Source organism: Anas platyrhynchos, chromosome 3 (genome assembly GCF_047663525.1).
Source record: "Anas platyrhynchos isolate ZD024472 breed Pekin duck chromosome 3, IASCAAS_PekinDuck_T2T, whole genome shotgun sequence".
NCBI classification, from domain to species: Eukaryota; Metazoa; Chordata; class Aves; order Anseriformes; family Anatidae; genus Anas; species Anas platyrhynchos.
The window spans coordinates 11,520,440-11,546,818 of NC_092589.1; the positions used below are offsets into that span (position 1 = coordinate 11,520,440).

Sequence of the window (26,379 nt, forward strand, 5' to 3'; positions counted from 1 at the left end):
TTTCCCACAGTATAGTACAAGTTTAATTGTGCAAAAATACAGTCATTAAGATTTCAGCTTTGTTGTTAACTGACCACAGTTACAGTGATGTACATGTACTGAAACTGGTACTGTAATTGGAGCAAATACACCATAATTGGTGCTGAGACATGAGCAGATGTTCAGTACATTTAGATACTGTTCTGAAATTATTTAGATAACCAGTATTTAACTACCGTACATAAAGACAATCAAAGAAAAGACATCTAAAGTGAAAGCTAGTAGCAGATTAATGAAATTTAAGGTTACACTAACTGTAAAGGACACATAATATGGCTTAGAGAGATTTCCCCAGTGATGGCCAAGAATCAGCCTGCAATACGGAAGGTATAGCTCCTCTTCATTCCAGTATATGTTGTGTTTCAGCAAAACTAAAGACTTCCTACTGTCACTATTAGTTTCAAACACAGGAAGACAAAGCATTACAAAGCTTTAAAATTGTGTTTCAAACTGACAGTCTAATGGTGTTGGAAAAGAAATAACTAAGAAATTTCTATTTTTTAATAAGTCCTACTGCAGCTGACACACAATATAATCCCAGAGCTCAATCATTTGGCTCCACCACTTCATAAAACAAAAATCTCAAAATACACCCAAAAGGAATGGTATTGCTGAATCCCCTCAGCCCTGTTAAAATCTTCCTATAGCGTCTACATCACTGAGAAAAAAGTCATTTTCAAAGCAATTCCTCTCCTTGTACATTTGAATTTTAACTTAACTGGATCAGACACTTAATTTTATTCAGTGCAGCTACTTTTTGGTCTTAACAAATCTATTTGCTTCTTTCACAAGTGTTTCGACATCTTCATTATCCTTGTCTTCTGAACTTGGTTCCCAATCAGAATCTTCATCAGTAGGTTCACACTCCTCTTCCTCATCATCTATGAAGCTGTCATTAAGATCATATTCATTTGGTTCGCCATCATTGTCACTGTCTTTCTCCAAAGCCCTTTTTCCTGTAGGGACAGAAAAGTAGTGATATATTCATGAATTACAAATGTAGAAATAAAAAGACCATCCAGAGACCATCTAGTTAACCTATCTCTAACAGGGAAAGAATCAACTAAAGCACCTATTCTGACAATTTTTGGTTAGATTTTCAAAACTCTCATGAAACATTTTACCACCTCTGACACCTACTGCAGTGCTTATCTACCTAGAAAGCTTTCCCTAGTGGTTTAAATCCACGCTTCTATTCACAGTGAAGCCAGAAGTTTATTACTTGTCTCTTTGCAGTAAGCTCTATTTCACGTTTCTCTCCTTTCCCCCCACTTTTTTTTTTTTTTTTTTTTATAATCTAGGCTATGCTACCTTTGATTTTCCCCTTATCTGTCATGCTTCCTGTACATCTGATCTTTGGTGCTCTTTTCTGGAATTCAAGTGCTTTTCACAATGTTACAGCCCAAACAGAGCTCCAGGTAAGGCACTGACCATTCTGGGCAGACATAAGGTACTATGTGCTTAACCTACAATCATCTGGTTAATAAAAAAAATAAAAATAAAATCAATGCTATGAACACTTCTCATAGCTACGTTTCACAAAATATTGAAAAAGAATATTAAGATATCGTGTATTACAGCCCATGGCCTGTTTCTGCAGAACAACTACCTAAAAGCTAAGAAATGATGTAGCTGATTACCCTTTATTGCACAGAATACAGTATGTTACAAATTATATTTAAATTCTCTCTCCAATTTACAGTGATTCAACATCCCTACTCTGTCCCCTCCAGTACACAGACTGCAAGTCCTCCCATCCTCATACTGTGTCCAAGTCTAATGTCCATCCTCTGCTCCCTGTGCCACATTATCAGACACAATACTCACCTGTTGTCTCTAACCGTAATTCTTTGAGAGCTGTCACAGAACCAGGCTGGTTTCATACAACTGTAAGCAGAGGCCACGTTTTATACTACCACTTTGAAACCAGTATCAGGCCTAACTCCCAAACCGGAGTTTAAGTTGATGAGCACAGAGCTTCCTGGCTTCTCTCTCTAGTCTCTATGGATCACACCCATTATTCATGATTTTCAAGAGCCACATATACCCTGAGATTGGATCCCAGGGTGTGCAACTTTCTAAGTACTATTGAACTTCTGTTTATCTTGAAATAAAAACACCCTTTGTCACTGGTATTAACAGTATCAGATTTACCTTCTAAGCAAAAGACAACAAAAAAAGAATACACATTGCAGACTACTTCTATATACAACCGATACATCTTTCTTGACTGTGTCTGACTATTGCTAGATGGCTATTTTGCCCCTACATTTTGGCTTCATTCATAAACAGAGAAGCTGTTTTATATTCTAATTCTCTAAGAATCTTACATGGCTTTGATTTCCTGTTGTTTCCTGAGGCTCTTTTGACAGAAAACCTGCTAGACCACTCACCTCTTAAATTCTCAGCTTGGATCTACACTGGATAGTTTGTGCTTCCTTACTGAACAAGGGTTAAGGAAATGCCAAACACTGAACAGTTCTTTTCCAAGCTGAATGCAGCCTGCCTGTTTCCCAGTTCACTTAGCATGTTTTCTTATACAGTCTTTTTACCTTCTATCTATCTTCAAAAGTTACCATTTTGTAGTGCAGTTGCCTTCAGCATTCATACTATTTCACAATACTCTGTATTGGCAGGAATCTAAGACTAATAAACCTCTCTTTACAAGGAATGGATGCTGCTCATGTCACATTCCCAAGCTTTTTTTGGGCAGCTTGCCTTGCAGTATTTCTTTAATTATTCAAATATGTTGGCAAATTCACCCATTTAAACCAATTCTGCTATTTGGAGCACTGATTTGGCAGCAGCTTTGTACGGACACCACCATGGCAGTAGTGCATTCTCCTTTTATTTATCCACAGCTGTGAACTTTCAACAAATTTATTCCCGCTGCCTCCTGATTTTGATAGACATGCTTATTAACATGTTCTACAACCTTACACTATCTCCTTTTTCTTATGTGTGCACAATTTCTCATTAACCACACTGCAGTAATATGCCAATCATGTTATTCTGCCCTTAAGTCATATCCCTGAGTAAAACCATATTCATTCTTCCTCTCAGCCTCTGTATGTTTTCCTTTATCTTGTGTAGAGATGACCTGTCAACAATCTCATGAAGATAATTTGTCTGTTGTCATTCTGTCAGTTTTTGTCATTATCTGTCATATGAAATTATAGATACATATTTTTCCTCAGCCGTAGACCCCAGTCCAGATCAATTTTTATATCAGCCGTAAGTATTTCTTAGCAATCTGAGGTCAAAGCCTCAGGTCCTCAAGCTGTGTGCATGTGGTAATCAAAAGAGAACACCAGTATCTCGCGTAGTCAGATCCTATCCTCTCTCAGTTGCATTTTTCACTAGTGGGAACATTAGTATTCCAGAATTACGTTATCGTCTGATTAACATTTTACAATCTCCAGCAATTCTCATCCAAGGATTCCTAAAGCATTTACAGCATTAGCCAAGTCTCTCAAAGATGCACTATTTTATGGGTAAATTGTGTTACAGAGACACTAAATGACCTCCTGAATAACATAAGGTCCAGGTGTGACAGCCACAGACGGAAGTCCAGAAAAAAACCATGGCTAAAATTTACATTCTTGAATGATTGACTGTGCATAACCTAGCAGAAAATCCTGAAAATGCCAACTGGCAATGTGAGCTGCAATCCACTATAATGCTTGCTGGTTTATTGTCTGTCGGTCTTCAGATGAAATTAATCACTTCCATGTTCACCCATACCAGCAGATTTTCTTATAGGAATCCCAGCCCATGGTCTTACAGAATGAATCGTCTAAGAAGTGGGAAAAGATCATAACAAAGACACTAAATGTGGCAAGAACAAAATCCCTCTTTTCAGACTACACTTACAAAAATAAGCCCAAGACCTACTTAGCAAAGAAAAGCCATTCTTCATTTTCACAGCGCCGCGGGTGGTATTTTACAATGGATTTGGAAATAATGAATATTTTGCCACAATTCCTATCAAAATATGCTCCTACGTTTTTAGGAAAACAGCAAAATACATACCGTATTTTTCCTCCCTGTATGTCATTGCTTTTAGATTTTTGCAGTGAATAATGCATTTCTTTCCACATCTTCGCACTCCACCTCTTTCTGTTACAGTTTAATTCAGCCCTATAGCCCCCAAAGCAACTCATGAAACACAATCCTGCCTTTTCTCCGATACCACATTTATAAAGATGACCTTAATGCTTTCTCTTAAAGGTTGTCTCCATAGGAGACAAGCTTACTGATCACCCCTTTTTAAAAAAAAAAAAAAAAAAAAAAAAGCTATAACTGGAAGTTACCTGCTTAGCTTGCTGGAAAAACTAGGAAAGAGTACAGGAGAATTCTGCATGATCCACAGCAATATCATGTCATTCCTCTAGGTACTGTCAATTTAGTAGTAACAACTTAGTGACAGCACCAACTTTTTTTTTAGTATCTTCTCCCTTACAACCCTTCCGTAGACTTGGATTATATCTCACAGCATAGATCTCATTCCCTACAAGCAATTTGCAATCCCTTTGGTAGCAATTAGCCTAAAGACATTAAAAACTAAACATGTCAAATGTCATACAGTCAGTATCCTTTCTTCATGTCTGCTGGAATTTAAACATATTTGCATGGAAATTAATTCTGCTGTGCTCAACAGTGCAGTAGTGCCACACAGCATGAAATAAAGGTTAATGGAGCCCTGTCTGTCTGTGTGACCTTGCATGGCTTAATGTAGCTGCATCAGATAAGAGCTTACTGAGCCTAACCTTTTAAAAGCTTTGCCCTAAAGAGAACTAAGCAAGCCAGTCATAAGACTTTGGGGAAAAAAAGTCAGCATTAAGAACGATATTTTAATTAGTAAATTCCCTTTTGCTCCCTGTGCAGAGAATATGATTTTTTCCTGGTTCTTATTTATTACCAAGAGTTGATTTTCACTTCCATGTTCAAGTTTCATGAGTTTATAAGATAACTCTTCTCTATATATAGCCATTCTTGACTGGCCACCTGCTGGGAGACGTGCACACGGTATCTACCATTCACGTAAAGAAAGTGAAGAGTGAATATCATTAGACTTTCAGACTGCTCTTTAAAGCTCACTTTTAAATTATTTTAGAAAGCTTCACACATGGAAGCTGAGACAACAGAAGTCTGGAAACAGACCTGAAGGATTTAAAAACCTGGAGTGTGTACATATGCAACACATGAATTACCATTGTTGACAGCAACAAAGCAAGCTAGGCGCACTGCTGGCAAACAGAAGGTATGTTTGGATAGAGTATTATAGTTTACATTATAAAGAGAGCCTGTGCTACTACATAATCCCCACTGAAGACTTGAAACTGAAGAAAGAAGGATACGTATGTAGTCTACAGCAAAAGCGGCCCCCAACCCAAAGGCACTAACCTTCTTCTACACTTCAGCCCTAACAAGACAATATCTCACTTGAAACAGATACCACAGAGTACATGCAAGAAAAGCTCATTAGTACATGCACAGATATTATGTGGTAGTTAAAGGCCAGTGCAACAGAAGGAATATATAAAGGTTTGAAAAGCAATTGCTCTTTACAGAATCTTATCTAACTGTATATGAAGTATCAGGTCCTTTTATCCTATTACAATCCTTATATGTACGGAAAGAGCATACAGTTTAGCCATGTCTTTTTCAAAGGTGAAACATCATTTTGATTTCCTGTCTGCTTCCAGGGAAGTACAGGTATGCTCATCGAGGTAGCTTAGCACAAACTGAATTTCAGCACTACCATTTATAAAAAAGCAAGCAGGGTTTTATTAAAGTGAAATAATAGTTTTTTCCTCAGGTAAGTATTACCATCTGCAGGACTTCTAAATGCCCCAAAAAACAAAGTATGGTAGACATGGATGCACCCATTTGCACAATTAGAACATACTAACCATTCTTTGAAGTTCGCTGTCGGGTTCGTCTTCCAGTTCCTAAAGAAATGAAAGTTACTAGTGAGGACAGAGTACAATCTAGTAGCAGTGGCATTCACACAGACTGTTAACAATAAGCAACTAATCTATTAAAACAAACACTGCAATGAATATGCAGTGTTCACAAGAGCCCCCCCCCCCAAAAAAAAAAAACACAACTATTCTGTATTGAATGATTACTGATTCACCAAATTTACTTTTTCTTGCAATTATAAACCATTCCCTACCCAGAACAATCTCATTAAGACTTGTATTATTAAACAAAAAATTCAAGTGCTTCAAAGTATTTAAGCATTTTACACCATTGCTTCAATAAATGTAATTTCTCCTTACTAATGTCATAATTCCAATTGTTTAAGTAAACTATATTATCATGTCTGTAACTGTTCTGCCATGAATTCTTCTTTATTGCATTGGGATTTCACATGGAAAAAACCTCCAAGTGCAGTATTTAAAAAAAAAAAGTAAAAAACTTCAAATTTCGATTTGAGTTCTTTAAGAACACTCAAAATATAAACAGAATATATTTTTCAACAAGTATAATTACTGAAATAGGGAAGACTAGTACAGTTCAGAATAAGGAATCAAATGCAGTTTTAATTATATTAAAGGAAGGATGCATTCTTGCTATTTTTACTTTAGTAAAAATTTTTAGAAATTGTGTTACCCCAGAAGTTCCTATCAAAATAAAAATACAAAGCAAGAATGAAATCTCAAGATATAACACACTCTGCAGCTGAAGTATTTCCATGTACATATTTTGCAACTGGGACAGGAGAAAACAGGAGAAAAGCTGTGGAAATAGTTTATTGCACTATCCATTATAAATGTTGAATGTTTCAATAGTACCTATGTGTATTTTCAGTTTTCATTCTCATACTACAGATCTGAACAGAGGGGAGAGATCTGGTAATATCACAGTATACCATGTTTCATTTCCATTAAAACCCATTACATTTGTGAAAATATCCAGATGCCACATGGTGTTGGTTTTTCCTCCAATATTTAAGACACAAGACCATACAAACCATGTCAATTCTGACCTATCTTGTCTCATTTCAGTCAATAAACACTTGAAAAAGTGAGCACAGGGCTGAAGTGGCCAAGCAACCTTCCTTATCACAGACAATGACAAGACCTCAAGCTTACGAACAGCAAGAGTGCAATGTAACGTAGGGTAAGTTGCAAATGGTATTTCTCATTTACAGTATCTTGCAGTATTGTAATCCAAAATTTTTGTATCCATTCCTGGTTTGTTCCCCCACATACATGCACTTTGAATTCTATTGAACAAGGAGTGATATTACCTGGAGGTGCAGTGTGCTTGTATTCCAGCTTATGCTGTGGATTCTTCCTGCAAATAAAACAGCAAAAGCATGATATGTCACTGGAGGCCCAGAGCTCCTTGGTATTTTATGCATACAGTCATAGATCAGAAAGCAATGAACATTGTGAAATGAGAAATTAACTCATCGGCAAATTAAACAGTTTGGGAAAATTGCAGCATTTGGAAAGAACTGATTGTCTTGAAGGACCACATGGAAGGCCACAGGAAGAATTTATCCTTTCTACAGTACGCTGCTGCAATCCAGTAAGTTCCATTGCAACTTTGCATTGTCTTCTATAGAAACAATACCATCAGAGCAATGAAAGAAAATCCAAAGCCAACATGCTCTTGGACCTCCAAAACATGCTCCCCTCATTCAAACTGTGACTAACACAGGTAATCAACATGCACCAATTTAATTTGTCCCTCCCATACCTCTCACAAAACATTTATCCAATGTTGGATAAAATAAATTAACTTAGTTTAACTTGCATTGTGCTTACCTTGTTAGCATACTACAGGACTTTCTCAGGACTGCATACTAAAATAGTTTCAACTATTGCTCCGAAAATTTAGACATTTCTAACTTTTTAAGAAAACCAGTTCAGTTATGTTATTTTCTGCTTGTGAAAATAAATGGCAATTAAAGATCACTGTTCTAAAATGACATTCCCTTTGGCACTCCCTGACACTTAAAATGAATTTATACAACTGCAGCGTGCATGTATTTTACAAAATACGTTTGCCACAAAGACTGCCTTGTAAAACCATTTGCTTGTGTTTTACTCTTTAGAAGAACAGAATAAAGTTACTCTTCAGTTTAAAAGAAAAGAAAAAAATCTTGGTTTTGTCACTGCTTGTGACAAATTCAGAAACTTCAACCAGATTTATAATTCTAGACGTACTGCCAACCTGAAGTGTATTATGTACGCATTGATATTTATCTGAAAAATGGAAATATTGCTTCCTACAAAATAAATGGTGCAGAAAAAAATGCCTATTTCTATGTTTTATTACTATCATCAGTATCAGACCATTCAATCCTAAATCAAGACATCATGTTTAGATCATTCATATATGAAAACTCTTCAAACTTCATCTGTTGGTAAGTTTAAAGAATCAGTACTGTTTCATGGATACCTCATATTCTCTACCCCAAAAGAATTAAATACAGATCAAGAAGTCATGAAGTTACTTAGAGCACAGAGGTTGCCTGTTCTGTGTTTTGTTTTTGGCTAAGTAACCACCGCACTGTTGAAAAGCACATTGGTAATTTCATTACTGGCATAAACTCAGATTTCTTATCCTACGATAAGAAAGAGAAACTTTTTTTCCTGCATTAGCTAAATATACTATTGCTTTTAAAAAAACTACCCTCCTTCTGTTACTTTTCATAAAGGCACTCTCTAGTATTATCATGATCACGCTTTCTGGAAGAGATAGTAGAAAATGTTCAGACATGATCTCTACTAAGAGCAGCTGTAAATTTCAGTATGCTCTCCTAAACGTGCTATTTCCTCGGAATATAGGCTTTTTTCCCTTGTGACAACTACACAGTATCCAGTAAGATTCAGACTGAATATTAAGAACAATTTCTTCACAATGAGGGTGGTCGAACAGTGAATCAGGCTTCCTAGAGGGGTGGTTGGTGCCCCGAGCCTGTCAGTGTTCAAGAGACATTTGGATAACGCCCTGAATAACACACTTTAACTTTTAGCTAGCCCTGAAGGGGTCAGGTAGTTGGACTCAATGATCCTTGCAGATCCATTCCAACCTAATTGCTCTAAGATCTACTAAATAAAGGTGTAAAATGTAGACAGTAAAGAAAAAAAATATAGTAAAGCTATATTTTTCAGAAAATCAACAGTGCTTAGAAGAAAGTGCAACACAGCAACTGGATTTTATTGCTGCTACCTGAATTATGCCTTCTATCAAACACTTATTAAAATAAAATAGAGCTTTTGTATAGTCTCAACATGCTTTATCGAAATGTAAACTAAAAATTACAGATCATGAAAAGAACGTAGGAATAAATTGTTTTTGTAAAAGAATGGTTAGCTATACAATGAGAAGTGAAAAGAGTCAATTTCTATGCTACTGAATGCTTTACAGAAGTCAACAATTCCTGTTTGCTAGGTTGAAATCACTACCAGATATTTTGGAAATATTTTGCTGTTTTGAAAGTAGCAGTCTATCCACAGTAAACTTTGGAAAGCAGCAAGAATTTAAGAAGAGCCCTAATAATATACTATACTCCAGAGTTAACATCAAGAATTACTCGTTACTCTAGCATCACTAACTCCAGGGGAGAACAGTCTTACTCTATAAAGTAAGGAAAACCATTTACTTACTGCTTCTTACCTATAACAAGCAGTTCCATACGGACATTCAGGACGGTTATCATCATTACCTTCAGTTAAAGTATCTGTTTCATGATAATCATCATCGTTAGGGTGACTGAATTGCTGAAAGTGAATAGGATTCTTCCTGCAAAAGATGAATATGTTTATTGAGAACTGCCTGTTCTGCTTAAACATGACAAGTGGAAATAAGAATGGCATTATTGAATAAGTGGCAACTCGTTTTTCTATCATTACATAAATAGGAACTTTTTATGTTAATAAGAACTGTTTAACTGTATGCAGACCCACTTTCAGGATAACAGAAGTTAATTTTTGTCTCAGCACACGCTCCACAAGAAGTTAAAATGGAAATTTTCCTATTTGCCTTCAGTTTTTAAATTTCAGAACTCCAACACACGCACAATCTACTGAAGTAATCACGCAGCATGAATCTTGCTCAGTGGCTGACTTGCAAAGTCATGACTCCCTCGGGAGCTACAGAAGCTTTATAAAAAACACTACTGAAGCATCAACTTGAATCAGAAGGGCCAATGTATGGCAACTGCAGAAATGAAGAAACTGCACACTTGGGAGATTGTGTATAGCTTCAGTCAATCTGTCTCAACCACTACTTCTGTTGCATATGCAAGTTATTACTCACTTGAACACCACCACGCTACTCACGTCCACTGGACAGTACATTGACCATGTTGTCAAGACTGCCTTGGCTACGATGACTTTTTTTCGAGGTATCCAATTATAATCTGAGCAATAAGGACAGGAACTTGTATGGTTCAGACCTAAGGGCTCTGCATATAAGCTGAGTCACAACAATGTAAGCAGTGAGAGCACATCTTTTTGTTCTACAACACTTACATGGTTGAATCCACAAACAGCAAGTAGTGAATACACACAGATCACTGAAAGAACATTTTCACTGCTTCTAGTCAACAGGTTTGCATGCACACCATACAAGACAAGGCAGCTATAAATGCCAGTTAGAGAACAGTTAGCTCTGTAAGTTTTTTTAAAGTGATGTTAAAAAGAACACAGAAGAACAAGTGACTTCAGGAGAAATTCATGTAACAGTCCAGAACACACCACAAAAAATATGAAGTTAACATACTGTTACCACAAGAAAATCTACTTTTTCCCTATATTTTATGAACACTTTTTCCAAGCATAACTTTTAAAAGCAGGGAACATGAGATTTTAATAAATGATTTTCCAAAAGACTTCCACAAACACTTCAGTGACTTACCATACTAACTCCCCAAGTATATAATCTTCAACGTGTTTGTGCAAATGATAAAAGTGAACTGCTTGCCTCAGGCAAGATGAACAACAATTTAAATTGCAGGATAATTACTGTTTTAATTTATACTTGTTACAGCTGCATTTATAGACAAAGCCAGGGAAAAAGCTAGCTGCATCTAGAGCTTCTCAACTGTTCACAAGTATTCTTTTATTTAAATTCACAAACACCTGCTACAAACTTCATATGGAACAGCTGATGTTCATTTTTAGCATTTCAACTACCACCGTAAGAAAAGAAAAAATTGTTTTGTTACAGCTTTTGCAAAGTGATTAATTAAGCACTGTGAGCTTTACTACCCATTCAGGCCTCCTTCTAGGCATTTGAATAAGACTAGAAATTTAGCATCAATAATTTTGGACACCATTTGCCTGGTATCTTTCACTCAAGGAACACAAAAAGCAAACTAAACTCTTCAACAAAATAATTATGAAAAAATACAGCATCCCTTGGATATGTTCACATAGGTGACAGCTTTCTCATCTTTTCTGTTAATTTCTGCAACCTACAGGATAAGTAAATACTGTTTCAGTAGAAATCATTGCAAGGTTGCATTTACTTGCCACTTATTTCAGCATGAGTTCTCAGGAAATGTCACTTCTTATACCAAATTCAGGCCTTACGGAGCTGACTGCTCATTTCTTTTCCCATTTAAAAATAACTGAGATGAAACCAAATTGTTTTACTTGCTCTCATTTCTAAATGCACAAAGCTAAATTAATAGCAAAATTTGCAGGAACTTCAAGTCATTTGAGACATAATTAATCTCCTCAAGGGAATATGGAAGCAACTAATGTTCTGTGAAATATTTTTTTTTTCCTAGAGTAAGATACACATTTTGTTGCATTCACTGAGAAAAGAAGGCCTAATAGCTACCACTTAGACAAACTATTGTATTTTAGGAGATGCATATTTCCTTTAAATTTTTTTCTTCAAAACCTACTTGAGCAACAAAATTATTATTTTGCTTCTTATTAAAACCAATCCAAACAAACCCCAAAAGAATAAGGGAAGAGGGAGGAAGAAAAATGAAGGGGTTTGTATGTACATCCCACTTACTAAATCCTTAGGCTTATGATTCTTTGGGGCAGTGGATGATGTTCCACAAATTTTGTGTTACCTGTGGAGCACCTTAAACATGCTGTACTTCAGATGCTCAGGATTAGTACAAATGTCATCTTTTATCTTACCTTTACCTGGATAACTTGTGCTTATTCCACTCCTATGTGTTGTCCAATGATATCTAGCAAAACAAATATAAGCACAGATGTGCATAGCTTGTATAAAGTCAGCATCCCATCTCGCAAAAAAATCTAGAGCTTACATGCACATCTCTTCCCTTTTATTAAGGGTTCTGCTTGTTTTGAATTTTTAGGCAGTAGATATTTAGCTTGTTGTAATATTCAGATATTACAATTAAATAAGCTATAACTTGAGTTGCACTCCTATAACTGCTCCCTCAACTTATGCTTCGATTTTGGATAACAGTTTAGAGAAAGGCCTGCTGGACGCTGGGAGTGGCAGCACTATGTCAAAGCAAGAGCAACAAGTAGGCAGGACAGAACGGCCAGGAAGGACTGAAGGCCATGAAGCTCTCATCACCTGCAGCTCGCTGCCTCCTGCAGCCATCACCTTTGTCTACTGATTGTCTGGCAGCCTCTTTGGAATCCAGTAGCTTACAGAAATGGCAGAGAAAAACTTCCAAGCTGGAAGGTACAAAAACGTCAGCCTAACCAGAAAGCTTTTGGAGTGGATCCAACAGCAGCCAGGTTGCTGAGGCATATATGCTGCCTAAAAGCATATTTTAAGAATAAAGTTACAACAGATTTGCATTCTCATAAACATAGTCATGTTAGCACAGCCCACAATTACTGCCATTTTGCTACGCTTCACAGGAGCTCTGAAGTTGCAATGCAGAAAACCATGCAAGTAGAGATGCAAAGAATCAATGAAATTGTCTCAAGCACAAGTCAAATATTGCTCAGTGAAATATTTAGGACAGCTTTTCATCTGTGCAACTACCAAAAGTAACTTAAAAGTTTTTCTGAAAGTCAGAAGATGGGGTTTCTCCCATATCTCACTCTTCATAATCACAGAGGCACCATTCACATAGGACACACCTGAGGTTTATTTTCTCAGCTACTACAGAAACTGGTAGAAAAGATGTAATAGATTGCCAGCACAAGTTATAAAGCCTTAGAATTCAAGCTTGAAGTTATGCCACAATGGTGCACATGTACTATTTTTCAGTTCCAAATTGCAAGTTCTATTAGAAAACAGGACTCAAAAAAGAGAAATACAAGTTTTCAGCTGCCGGATTTACAAGTTTAAGGTGGAAGGAAAAATAGCAAGTTCATAAACAAAGAGCAAAATATTTGAAACAATGCAAATACAAATCTGAAGGTTTATTGTGCCCTGCTCTGACAGCTATGGGAAAAGTTTACACACATTTAGTCACAACACTGTAGTGCAAACAAGTAAATGAATAAAAATATGGAGAATTGCGGGTTATAGTTTCAGTGATGAAGGTCTACCACACACCTCCAAAGCAACCCTTCAAAAGGGCTTTGGATCTTTTACTTGTTTGTTTTACATTCCTCCTTCTTCCAAGATCGGAAAAGCAAGCAACAGACAGGAAAACAAATAAAAGTATTCAAAAAGCTAGCCACTTGACAACAAATACGGTTTGGTACAACGTACACAGAGCACTTCGCCTCCTGGCGGTCATAGCAGTTTGTTGCAGCTTGGTAAAGCTTCAGGCTATCTTAGAAGCAGAATCCCATACTGAAATATGATGACAAAAACGATCTGTGGAATGGGACGTGGACAGCAAGCTCAATTCTTTCAAAAGCATTGTTTCCAAATCCATAGATTAGTAAACTTAGCCACAGGTTCAAAACTATTTCCAAGATGTTTGTATTTGTTAGAGAAATTAATAAAATTAATAGAGCTAACATTCAACCCCTTCAGATTGGGCTGTTTTACTATGCACTTACCAAAAGGTGCTCTTAACAGGAGTTTATAAAATAAAGACAAACTCTGAAGATCACTTAATCTATGAATAAACAGCATTTTACGAATAACAAACATATCTGACTGGAAATCCTCAGGCTTTGCAAATACTCTTGAGAGGGTTAGTGGTTTGTTGTTTGTTTTTTTTTGTTTGTTTGTTTGTTTTAAAACAGATTTACTTCACCCATAAAAAACTTCAAGAAAATGCCACAATTACCAAAACAACACTCACGCATGCATGTGCAGATTCCTATTCCACACAACTTTAACTAAAATTTCCTTTCTTAAACTTTAGGAATCATTTAGGATATCTGAGCATTAAATCCGCTTAACCCCCATACATGGGAAATCTAGCCTGAGAGGAATTAAAAGTAGCTTGGGCAAACTAAATGATGCATTGGTATTATTGGATCAGCTTAATTGTCTACCATTTTCATTATATTCATTAAAGGCAAAAATGGAGGTACATGAAAAAGATGCATGAAAACTGGAAATTTGACATGACTTAATGCAGCAGCTTTAAGCTTTTGATTTACAAAGTTAGCTGCACATTGAGCATATACAACAATACATTTACTTATGCTAGTCACTGGTCTTCCTACTCTTCAAGCCCCCTGAAAATCACTGGGCCCACTGACTGTTTCCTGGATTAGCCTCATCTTTTGCACTTTTGATTTATGTGGTTTTATCTAGAGCTCAAAGTTGCCTTTTACAACAGTTCTCTGGCCTTTGGTCTGGCCTCTAAACCACGACTAGGTTTCACTTAGCAACACGTGGCACTCCAAATCTTTTCCAGGCAGAAGAAACTAGCAGGAGTGCATACACTAAGTGCTGATGGTTTGGAATTCCCCTGGAACATTTGTATCACACAGATTTGTACAACAGGTCTTTCATCATGAATTGCGTGTTAGACACGGAAGAAAAAAAAGAGTTCCACTTGAAATACACCAAAGAAGCTGACCAGGTAGGGGTTGAGAAGGAGCATGCAAGTAAGCTTATTGTATTCCCATGGAAGAAGTAGAAGCTGAACAAGAAAACCTGACTGGCACAGTTATAATAAAAATAATTTTTTGATTACCTGGGGATGATAGACAGTATTTTAAACAGTCAAACCATAAAACATGCAATTACTTCAATAAATACAACTCTCTCCTGTAAAAGTTTCATCTGCTAATAAAATAAGTCTAAAGGTCTATGTTGGCCACTGCAGCCATTTACATCTCTTTTCCCTTCTGGTACCTGTGCTTGGCTAGTACGTGCAGGTTTGTTGATTTATTTTCTTTTTAAAACGGACCTCTGTTTTATTTTTTTTTTTTATTTCCTATAACACTTTGTTTTGCAATTTGCTTTAGTACTTTCATACCTCCTTAGGGTTTTACTAGCAGTTAACAAGACCTCCTGTCTCCTCCTTTTATACTTCTAAAGCTGTATTTACACCATTTGTTTCTTATCAGTCCCATGCTTACCGAAAGATTTATTTTTTTTCCAGATCAAACCTTGCAATGACTCTCTCGTTTTCTCTTCCACAGCTAATAAGTTACTTTTTAATAATATGCTAACTTAAGCTAGTTTTAATTTTGTTTTACCTGTAACAGCCTGTTCCATACATGCAAGGTGTCCTCTTACGCTTGATCTGTTTGGAGCTTTCTGAAGCATCTACACTTCTGGTTGTATCAGAAATTTCAGTCTCGTAATCCAGATCTGCATCAGGCTCATGAGTCCCTTCCTGGGCACCAAAATATTGGGAAGTCCTGCCCGAGAGAGCTTGTTGGCTTGTAGAACCAGTGATCTGTTCTTTGTTTTCTGATTCCTCAATTCTATTTCTTTTATTGGAGATCTGACCTGTTGTTTTAGACCGTTTACTATGCAGCTGCCTATCATTTTTCTCCATAGTACTTCCAGTTTTTTTTGTTTCAGTCTTGCCATTTCCTTCCATGTTTCCCATGGTACTCTCAAGAGGAAATCCAGATGCATTCTGTGGAACAAGGTTACATTTTGAACGACCTGAAAATTTACACTATTCAGAATTAAAAGCATTAAGGTCAAACTCTATCCCATGTTGTCATTCCGGTTTGCAAAATCTTCTTCTCCACTTTTCATAGCCAAAAAAAGCTGCTACACACAGCTGCCAAATGAAAGACTTAAGTTAAAAACAAACACAATATACAGAAAAACTTATCCTAGAACTTCCATCCTCAGCTGTGGTTCCCTCACAACATACATAAGCACCACCCTTATCACCTCAATCTGTGAACAGTCTAAGCATTTTAGTTTAAATTAACTCTAGATTAAAAGTACTGCTCCTTAAAAATGAACGTGGGTTATAGACATGAGGATATAGTAATCTAGAACATTCCTGTACGAGAATCAATTTTATTGAAGTGCCAGAATATATTAGAGATATATATACAGATTAATGTTATTTTTTAATGTGTACGAGAGATATATGGGAATCAATACATACACACCTTGAGCTTAATCCTTCCCCTAAAATATCTGAAACACTTCAGCTCATGACTTCAAAATAATGAAAAAAAACTTGTCAGGCACAGATATCAGTTTTGACAAATACTGCATTCGAAATTAAAATATGTATATATAACACTGAAAGTAAAAGACACACTTACTTCAAATAAAGAATAGGAGGAGAAATATCCAAGACAAAAAACAATGCCCCAGTAACCAAGACATTATCTGGAAGCACACCTCTATTGAAGGCTGAGCTACTTGGATACACTACGGAACTATTCAAAGATTGATCATCTCTATAGTTCCTTCTCTGAAGTTCCAGCTCCAGTAAACATACTTCACTTACACTGATGTGTTTGGCAGGGACTGAAAGTCAGCTGGTAGTTTTCTATTTGATCTTGACCCTTTCCATGCAAATCTGACAACATGTAAACCACAACTGAAGCCAATTATATATGAACAGCAATCTGATTAAGAAAGGACAAATTCAACATTAATATCAAATGGTCCTGACTGCAGTGTATTTAGTGAGTCAACTCAGGGACAAAGATGACTTTTATGAGTCTCCCAAAATAAATGCTCAAACAACTGCTTTTCAGGAAATAAGCCTTCAGGTGCAAAACGACACTTTTTCTACCTTGCCACACCCACTAGTGACTTCTCACTACTATATACTTTACTCTCCTTAGATATATAGAGAAAAATGATCCAACACTACCAGAGTTCTTATGATGATTCATTAAAAACTGTCTGTAATCATGGAAAAAACAAACAGCATTACTTGCACTCGTTAGAATGTGTCTATGACTGCACTGCCATCTGGTGGACGGCTGGCACTGTGAGTGAGTTAGGATTTGTTTCACTTGCCCTTCAGCAAATTTTCCTCAATCAGCTGAGACAGCAGAAGAGTGATTTTGTTTTTGATAATGAAATGTGTTTCAGTTTTCTATGACTTATTCGTGCAAGTAATAATTATTTTTCCTACAAAACTCCGAAGGCAGTTTCTTACACTATGCTTCAGACAAATATTATTTATAAAATTTTGTAGTTTGCAAGCCATACGTAATTTTCTCCTATTAAATAAAACAATTATATAGTCACTCACCTCATAATTTGACAAAAGAAAACAGCACTGCAGCTAGTACAAATGTTCCTTGCCAACAGAGCTCACCATTCAGAAGACTTTTTCAGATTAAGAGATCCTGTTATATTAAAGCTACCTTGACAGGTAAGCTCAAACTCTCCACAAGTAGATCATTTCATTAACCTTAAGATTAAAATAACAACAACAACACACTACAGGTGTTTTTTTTGGTGTCAGAACTGATGAAGCATACAAATGAATAGCATTCTATCAGATCCTACAACAGATCCAGGCAATCCTAGAGCTAGAGGCTAGGAACTCCAGGCTGTTCACTTAAAAAACAGTAAAACCCTTAGTTCGTTCTCACCAGAAGGTGTTTTGAGGATCATTATCAATGACAAACATCTTTTCATTATTAGCAGTGTACTATCAGTATGTAACTGCCCATAAACACAGTTTTACTTTGAAGACATACAGCCTCATTAATCGGTCTGTAGGACTGAAACCTGTTTGCTCATGACCACAGACCATTCTGGATTTCAGATGACTTTCTTTCCTTTTTTTGATTCTTGTTGAAATAGCATAAAAACACTCTGCCACCTTTCTAAAAAATTTAGCAGTTGATGAGGCTTGTATCATAATTTTCTGGCCATAAAACTTGACCAATTAGAATGGCACCACTTCGGAGAAAAAGTCCACAGCTGCGCTACATCAGTGTCATACCATCACCTACCCCTGAAAAGGGTTCTCCACAAAAAGAAACCAAACTCCAAGCCATAATTACTATGGCTAGCAGACCAGTACTTTGGCCCATGCCCCTCAGCCCTCCTGCTGTACAGCAGGAAGTCTGGGATTTCCATGGAACATGCACAGCCTCAATTCCAGGTCCCAAGAAGGAACTGCAGAAAAACACTCGTTACCAAGTCCCCGAAGGCATCCAGCATCCTTGCAACAGAGCTGTCCAATGAACTGGCATTTCAAAAACAACTGTTAAACACAACAAATCACAAGCAGAACACATAATTAACATTGTAAACCCAACATTACACTATGACATTGCCAACTAGGTTCTTATTTTCGAAATACAGGTTTTCCTGTGAGCAAAAAGTTACCTCAGATGAAGGAGAGGACAAACAGCTCCTTTCCTCTTCGTCATCTTCTTCATCTATCAAATTATCTGTAATTTCAGAAGCTAATCTTTTTCTCTGCAGCATGTTTACATCTGATTTTAGTGATTCCATATTGCTTTCTCTCCTTTCTTGGTGTTTTATCTTTCTAGTACCTAAAAAAAAAAAAAAAAAAAAGAAAAAGGTACTTTTGGAACACAACTTCTACAGTGAAATCCTGATTGCAATAAAAATCTAAACTTAGATGTAAGTAGAACACCAGGCAAAAAGTACGAGGAATAGCAGCAGTTGCATATGCACTGTTTCCACAATTTTTTCACTTCCTGTACTCCCGGTAATCCTTAATTCCGCTTACAGGAGTAAAAACTACTTCTTAGATTGAAAAAAAAAATTCAGAGAAAATTTGTTGGAGAAAAAAGGGGGCAAAGGGTATTCTGGACTATCAGTATGACTGACAACTTGATCAACCCCTGTTGCGTAAACGATAAACAAAACATCCTAGGACTTCCTACTACAGACCTTGCATATAAATATCACTTCAGGTTACCAGCTTACACAAGCAAATAGAATCAAGGTATGCCTACTTGCCTAGAGAATCACATCATACTTTATTATTTCATCAACCAGTAACTGACAGAGAAAGTGAACATTGTGCCTCTCTCTGGAACGCTTCATATCCTAGAAAACTATGAGGTCTCCGTGCTGAAGTATCTTCCACGTATACAGGCAGGAAAAAGCTAGGGCCATGGTCCCATTTTTGTTACGTTTCCATCTGCTGCATAACATATTCAGAAAGAAGAAACTGATATTAGGAGAACCTAAACTAGAAGGGAATAAATTGGTTACTTGAATGTGGAGAAGGCCAGGAATTAACAATACAGAAGCTATCTAGAATTTAAACCCTTTGCAAAACAGGAACATTTATAGAAAAGGACTCCACCAGAATACCACATTGTCAGCTGTCCAAAGAGAGTACTAGCTGGCACAGACAAAAAAAAACAACCAACCACCACAACAAAAAACACTAATAATAATAAAAAAAAAAACACTACCATGAAAAAAAAAAAGCAATCAGAAAGAGCCCTGTTGCATCTCCTCTGTCATTAATCATATAGACAACAGAATTAAGTTTCTGAAGTCTCTGTCTCTTGCCAAGCACAGAACATGGAAAAATGAAGTAATGAATTAATATTTTCTACCACCACAATTATAATTTAAGAAAATGAGATCAAAGCACATCAACGTGTAGTGGCATGCAAACCTACCTCCTTTCATTGCAGGCTTAGAAACCCTCTGAACCAGGAGGTCACTATCCAGCATCCAAGATGGAAGCACCCTCTTCCTCTGAATAGATTTTGACTGTTCATTTTCATCATCATAAGGAGGAACCTGAAACATTATTTACTGTTTAGCTCCTTTTACTAGGTACAAAAGAGGAGATAAAAACTAGAACACAAGTTTGTATATGACTATGTCCTTCACACGCAGCTTGGATTACTACAGTAAGGGCTGACATTTATTGGACTTGCTTATTACCTACTGTACAATGATGTTGCCCAATGTATCCCTTTTAGCACCATGATGATGAATATACAACAGAAGCTTTAAGAAAAATATACTGTACAGAGACAGTGCGATTATCAGACTTTCTGCAGGCCGTTTTTACTCAATAACAATAAAAACAACAAACAATGCTAGCTTTGAAAACACTGTTTTGCTGGACAAAATGCTGACTGCCAGGGAAAAACATAAGGGCTGTTTACTTGTGCATTTGTTAGGATTTTGACACCACCACGCCATTGCAGATGTATGATTCAAATGAAACAGGCTGCTAGTACACTTACAGCCCGTACAAGGCATCTACAGTCTAACTATAGTATCTCCAGATATAAATTTCAGAGTCTTTTACCCTGGCTGGAAGAAGAGCCATTTGCTACCCTGGGCCTTCAAACATACTTACAGGCAGTTAGTGATACAGAGACCAGAATTTAAGACTTTTTTACAGTACTATGTTCAGCTCTAATATCATTATACCAAAACGTTCATGTAGAAATAGCTACATGATTTTTGTTGCCATAACATTATTATCATAAACAATAGAAATTTATTCACTTTTCAGGAAAAAAAAAAAAAGAATTTAGAAAACACCTTTGCTTCATTTTCAACACATGCTTGCAAATATTTAAAAAATTAAGGACCCACCAGAAGTGTAGAATTAGAGTCATTTTGTCTTATTTTTGCAATTCCCTGCATCTCAGAGGTGGAACACGATGGCTGTACTAATGACGGACTACAAGACATCTCAACAGGATGAACACTTGCTGCTGCTTCTGCACCAACCTCTGGATTGTTTCTGACAAAACAAAGTAATTTTGTTGAACAAACTCATCATGAATATGAAGATGTACTTTTAACTTGAACAGAGGCTGATCTTTTACCATTAATATACTTCTAAATAGAATCTAACATACTCTTGCATCAACTAACACAGGAAATCAAGATAGTTTCTTGTTTAACTTCCATTGAAAGAACTTTGAACCAACAATTTTCCAATCATTGCTGATCCTTACTGTAGTGTTTCTGTTGACTGAGTATCTAATTTGTAATAGTGAATGCCATGATAAAACTTTGGTGAAGTTGAAGTTACAGCTTAGAATTTGTTTTACTATAAATCAATTGCTTATATTAGCTCCCCCCAAACATAAATTGCTATATGCTTCTTACAAAATAAGAAACATCACAGATTTTTTTGGACAAGTTACCTCTATTTACTTCTCACTTTCATCTTTGAATTCAAAAAAGGTATCTAAGTTTACAGACGTAACAACACAAATTCTTTGACCAATTTCATGCTGCATTTAAGACACTTGCCATTGGTCATATATTAGAAAAAAATGGTTTGCTGTGTGCTAAACTTAAGCAACATTTACATTACTGAAAACCATAATATTTCATTTCAAGAGAAGTTTTAACTCGTCCTCAAATTTAATACTTCAAAGAATTTACTAGGTGGAAGAACACTAAAAACAAATCCAAAACCCCACATTTCTAGCACCGAGACTGTCTGTCAATTTACCTCCTAGACTTCATGGTTTCTGGGCTTAACCATTTAGACCTTAAGTGAGACAGATTTTACTTAACGGTAAGAAAAAGCTATTAGTGAGAACAGCATCATTTTTTTAATGTATTGATACCTTACTGTGCTCTCCACAGGATGAGCAGAAATAACCTTGAAAATGTATTTGTCAACCAGTAGGGAAAAGCTATCACCAAATTTCAATGAGTGCCATTCATGTGCTTCCAACGGCAGAAGACGACCATTCTCAGCAGACTGATAAAAGCATGGATTTACATGAATCTGTGAGATAGAAAGAACAATCAGCATTTTTTAAGATTAAAAAAGCATGTACGTATGCTTAGCATATATACAAAAATACAAAAAGCATGTACAGTATGTTTAGATAACTCCCTCCCACAGTTCTGCCATGTACAACAAATCCCTTATGCCACAGTAATAGCTACAGCAATGCTGCAATGTCGAAACATTACAGACAAAAATAGGCAGATACACTAGTTACCACTAACTAGTTCAAATAGTTCTGCTTTTTGTTTTGTTTTGTTTTTTGATACCTACAATTGATTCCTAAAGTTTCAATCCAAGATGATGAGCGCAACAACACAAAAAAAAAAAAAAAAAAAGATTGTATGAACTGGTGTTTTGTCTTTTACTTTTCAAGTTTACCTGCACCACAGGTAAGCAAGCTGCTGGCAGGTTTCCCCTAGAGGAGAGGGCCACAGATCTAGTTTGTAGGGCTACCACTATATGGATTAGAGAACAACAATATGAACTGCCATTTGCATGCAAATCCTAGAAGGAAATCACAGAGAAAATGCCATGGACTGAAGTGAGGCCCAGATCTGAGAACCACCAACCACAACACAAATAAGAGGCTTGTGGTACCAAAGCAGCTCCATTCAGCTCTCCCAGCACTGATGAGCAAAATAGTCACTCATCTGTACAAAACAGAAATGGCCGCAATCATATCTCATACCTCAGTATACCCTATGCATGACATCCAAATCAACTGCAGCTACATAAAGATTTGACAAGTCAATTATTGTACCAACAATTCAATTTTTATAAAAGAAAGTCTTGATTAGGTTTATTACAACTGAGTTTATTTGCAAGAAGGACATATTCTTTGATCAAGACACAGAAATCGTAAATTCAGAGAGATTTCTGAAGGACAGAGAGAAGCAGTCATGGATCCGTCTGAAAACTGTAAACAGGACTACATAGTAATGATCAAATCTCTGCAGTGTTTTGTTTTGTTTTAATTCACCCAACAACTAGTCTGCAAGAGAAAGTCAGTAACGTTACCCAGAGATGGAATGACACGGTAATGGGAAAACAAGGACTACGAGCAAGGTGAACTGAATGCTGTTCTCAGATGAAGCTAACATCACAGGAAAATCTAAAATTGTGTAGTTATAGGTTGGCTCTATACACATAATCAGAGAGATTTAAGTTACCGGTTTGATGCGAACCTGGCCATCCACCACTTCCAATATGGCATGTTTTCGGGATACTCGCTTATCTGTAATCTGAAAAGGAGAGACAACTGCTGTGAGAACCATGTACTTCAAAGTCTATATAGATTCCTTTTGCATCAACATGAGCAAGTTCCCAGATCTAACTGAGCACAGTTTTAACAGGATTCACTTTTTATATACTCCATTGCTCCAGACTGTTTTAAAACAGTGATGAAATCAGTGCAGTTTCCCAAAATTTGACTCTCTACTAAACTCTGGATAACAACATTAAGATTCAATTTCTGGAATCAGAAGCCTACAGAATCCAGCACGTCTTAGCAAGTTCTCACCAAAGGCAACAAATGTGCAGCTCTGAAGTGAGACCATTTACTCACTCAGGTGCTTGAAGCTGCTTTTAAAAGCTTCAGTTCAGATGTACCAGATCTGAACTGCTTTTCAACAGAGAAAACACTGAAACTGCACTTTCTTTTCTTAGAATATTTCAGCTTTCCACTAGTCAATTCATTAACTGGAGGGGGGGGGGGGGGCTAATTGCTGTTCTATTCCACCATGGGACCACTTAAGAGTCATCCTTCTCCCTTTCACAGCGTTTTGCATTACACAGAAGGCACAAGCTGCCGAGCTGAGCTTTTCATTTCATCATAAAGAGAAACACAAGAGGTCAAATTTGGCCCCAAACAGATCCTTTCAGGTGCCTCTCAAGAAATTTCAGTTCTGCGTTTGCTCCCTCCACCCTTTCCACAGGCAACGGAGCTGTCAGCGCACTTGAATAAAGCACCAGCGAGCGTAAACCTGTGGCACCAGTTTGTGCTCCTCTAAACTTACACTTTTTGGCTGTCCAAACACGTTCTGTCTGGAAACTGTTTAAAACCAAAAAAGCAAAAGTCATTTCTAAGGAAATTATCAACTAATTTTGAGAAATAAGAGTCTATAGCACAAAGAAAATCTTAAGTTAGGAAAAAGGCCATCACTTTTCAGACTACAATCTCTAACAAGCATATTTAAACAACAATCAAACAGCTATTCATGTAGATAAACACAATAAAAAGCATGTAAAGTAAAGTCAACATCTCTGTGTACTGTAACTTAATAGCCCTGAACATGATGATTACATACACAAATAGTTTTACCTATTAGACCATGCAGACCCATGTTGAACATCCTGTAGCTACATACATTTATGCCACATAAAAGTTCTGCCTGATCTTTAAATAACTTTCAAAGTATGCTTTAGAAGCATTAGCATTCAGTAACGGTTACCTCTTGGTTCTTCAAATGTGAGGAGTGAACCAGTAGCTTTTAACTGAAATTCTTGTTATTCTCCACTTCCAGGAAGTTTGCTGACTTAGAAAAGCCAGCTAAAACTACAGACCCAAAAACTATCGCAGTAATTTTACTACCAGGTCACGCAAAAAAAATGTAATACTTGACCACATTTTGAATGAGGAAAAAAGGTTCCAAAGAGCAAACTGCCATTGCAAGAGATAATCATTTTGTTATGGATCTGACAGATGAGGCAGCACAAAAACAGCTATATTGCAACTACCTGTACATTTTATTCTCTTAGAGCCTTTGACCCAACATTTTTAACAATCCCTGGACGTACAAACTTTAGCTAGTCACAAGAACACGCTGCGGGATGCCAGCATCAAAAAAAGTATCTGTCTAAGTAAGAAAAAGCACAAGACCTGAAGTCTTCATCTGAGATATCTGCTTACTCCACAGTCTTTCACTTTTGCCTCCAGGCAGAATATGGAGAAGATGTAGTAGGTATTAAATCTGCAATGGCCACGTAATTCTGTTTGTCAGCACTAACACACAGAAGTATTACATCTCCATCATCCACACCATGGGGAGCTGCTGGTTTTGTGACTTGCCAAAGGCCAGGGCTGCTTATACAGCATCAAGAGTGTCCACCACAGTCACACTCCTGCTCCAAAAAGCACTTAAAGAGCACAGTGGGTTGGGGCTTCTGTTTAGAAAAGGCTATCAACTGCAACAGATTTAAGAAGGATTTTATGTAAATAACGTAAACTAATTAAATAACGTGAAGTGATTTACTTAGTGATATGGTTTAGTGGAGGACTTGTTAGTGTTAGGTCAGAGGTTGGACTCAATGATCTTGAGGTCTCTTCCAACCTAGAAATTCTGTAATTTGTGATTTGGTAGAGTTCAGATCCACTCAAAACTATCAACCATAACTCCGTTTTGTTTTCTTTTACATTTTAAACAAACAATGTTACATTTTAAACAAACAACCATATCATGACAGAAACTACTGAAGAAAAGTCTGTGAGGACCTTTTCCTACCCTACTATGCTAGAAATAAACTCAGACACTTTTCTTCTTTTTCAGGTGCTTATGAAAACGAATCAAGTTTTCTAAACACCAACTAACTACACAGCAAACAAAGTGCAAGCACTTAGAAGCAGCCCGGCTGAGCACAGACGCTGCATCCCACAGCTCGGTGTTTTGATGTAATGGATGTACCATTTCAGGCAACGCACCCGGACCCGAGTGGCAATACCCCGCTTTACAGATTCACAAGGCACCAGCCCCTGAGAAGCCCCTGGGGCTGCAGAAGCGACCCTGTAACTCCGACACCCCGTTATACCCCAGAGCCGTTACCCCAGCACCCCAGTCCCTTACCATTAAACCCCCCAACCGAGCCCTTCTCCCTGACAGCCTCCCTCCCCCGTACAAACGAGGGCTCTACCCTGGGGTTTCCCTACCCCAGCCGAGGGTCCCATTTCAGCACCAGCAGTAACATTTCCCCTCAGGTACGAGCCCAGGGCGCTGCTACCAGCGCTCAGCGCCTCGGCCCCCCAGCAACAACCCTAAGCGGGGCAAGGCTGCGCCCGCTCGGGGCTGCTTCCCTCAGCTCCCCTCCGCCTCCCTCGCCCCCTCACTTACTCCCAGCAAGGGGCCGCGTCCCAGCAGCGTCTCCCCGGGCGGCAGCGGCACGGGGCAGCCCCCATCGGCCGGCGCCAGCCTAACGGCCGCCATGGCGGGCGCCGCTCCCTCAGGGCGCCGCGCCCCGCCCCGCCCCGCGGCCGAGCGCCGCCATATTGGCGCCTCACCCCCTCCCCATACACACACACATAGCGCCGCCCAGCGCCGGGCGGGGGGGGGGGAAAGAACTACAATCCCCAGCAT

At 37.6% G+C, this 26,379-nt stretch overlaps 1 protein-coding gene across 3 annotated transcripts; it reads right to left on the minus strand.

The window, feature by feature from the left end:
- APLF (aprataxin and PNKP like factor) lies at nt 1–26,330 on the minus strand. 3 transcript variants are annotated; one of them, XM_027453381.3, is made up of 11 exons: nt 26,137–26,329; nt 23,218–23,274; nt 21,864–22,027; nt 20,872–21,022; nt 19,935–20,058; nt 18,655–18,824; nt 15,576–15,964; nt 9,682–9,807; nt 7,301–7,347; nt 5,955–5,993; nt 1–995 (listed from the first exon to the last, which is right to left on the minus strand). In XM_027453381.3, exons 1-11 carry the CDS (start codon nt 26,227–26,229, stop codon nt 790–792), a joined length of 1,566 nt encoding a protein of 521 aa, XP_027309182.2. In that variant the 5' UTR covers nt 26,230–26,329; the 3' UTR covers nt 1–789. The 3 variants fall into 3 exon arrangements, 2 of the variants coding, with proteins under 2 accessions (XP_027309182.2, XP_038033264.1); XM_038177336.2 differs by having other exon boundaries at nt 23,203–23,274; nt 26,137–26,328; XR_005264637.2 differs by lacking the exon at nt 1–995 and adding an exon at nt 12,168–12,220 and having other exon boundaries at nt 5,954–5,993; nt 23,203–23,274; nt 26,137–26,330.
- Between the last annotated feature and the right edge of the window lie 49 nt (nt 26,331–26,379).

Excerpts from the sequence above, each read along its gene's own strand:
- APLF (XM_038177336.2), bottom strand. The coding sequence starts at position 26,229 with ATGGCGGCCGTTAGGCTGGCGCCGGCCGATGGGGGCTGCCCCGTGCCG. Across the intron at positions 18,825-19,934 it reads TAAGCCTGCAATGAAAGGAG|GTACTAGAAAGATAAAACAC; the intron begins GTAGGTTTGCAT and ends TTTTTTTTTTAG. Across the intron at positions 996-5,954 it reads ACAGCGAACTTCAAAGAATG|GAAAAAGGGCTTTGGAGAAA; the intron begins GTTAGTATGTTC and ends CTGTCCCTACAG.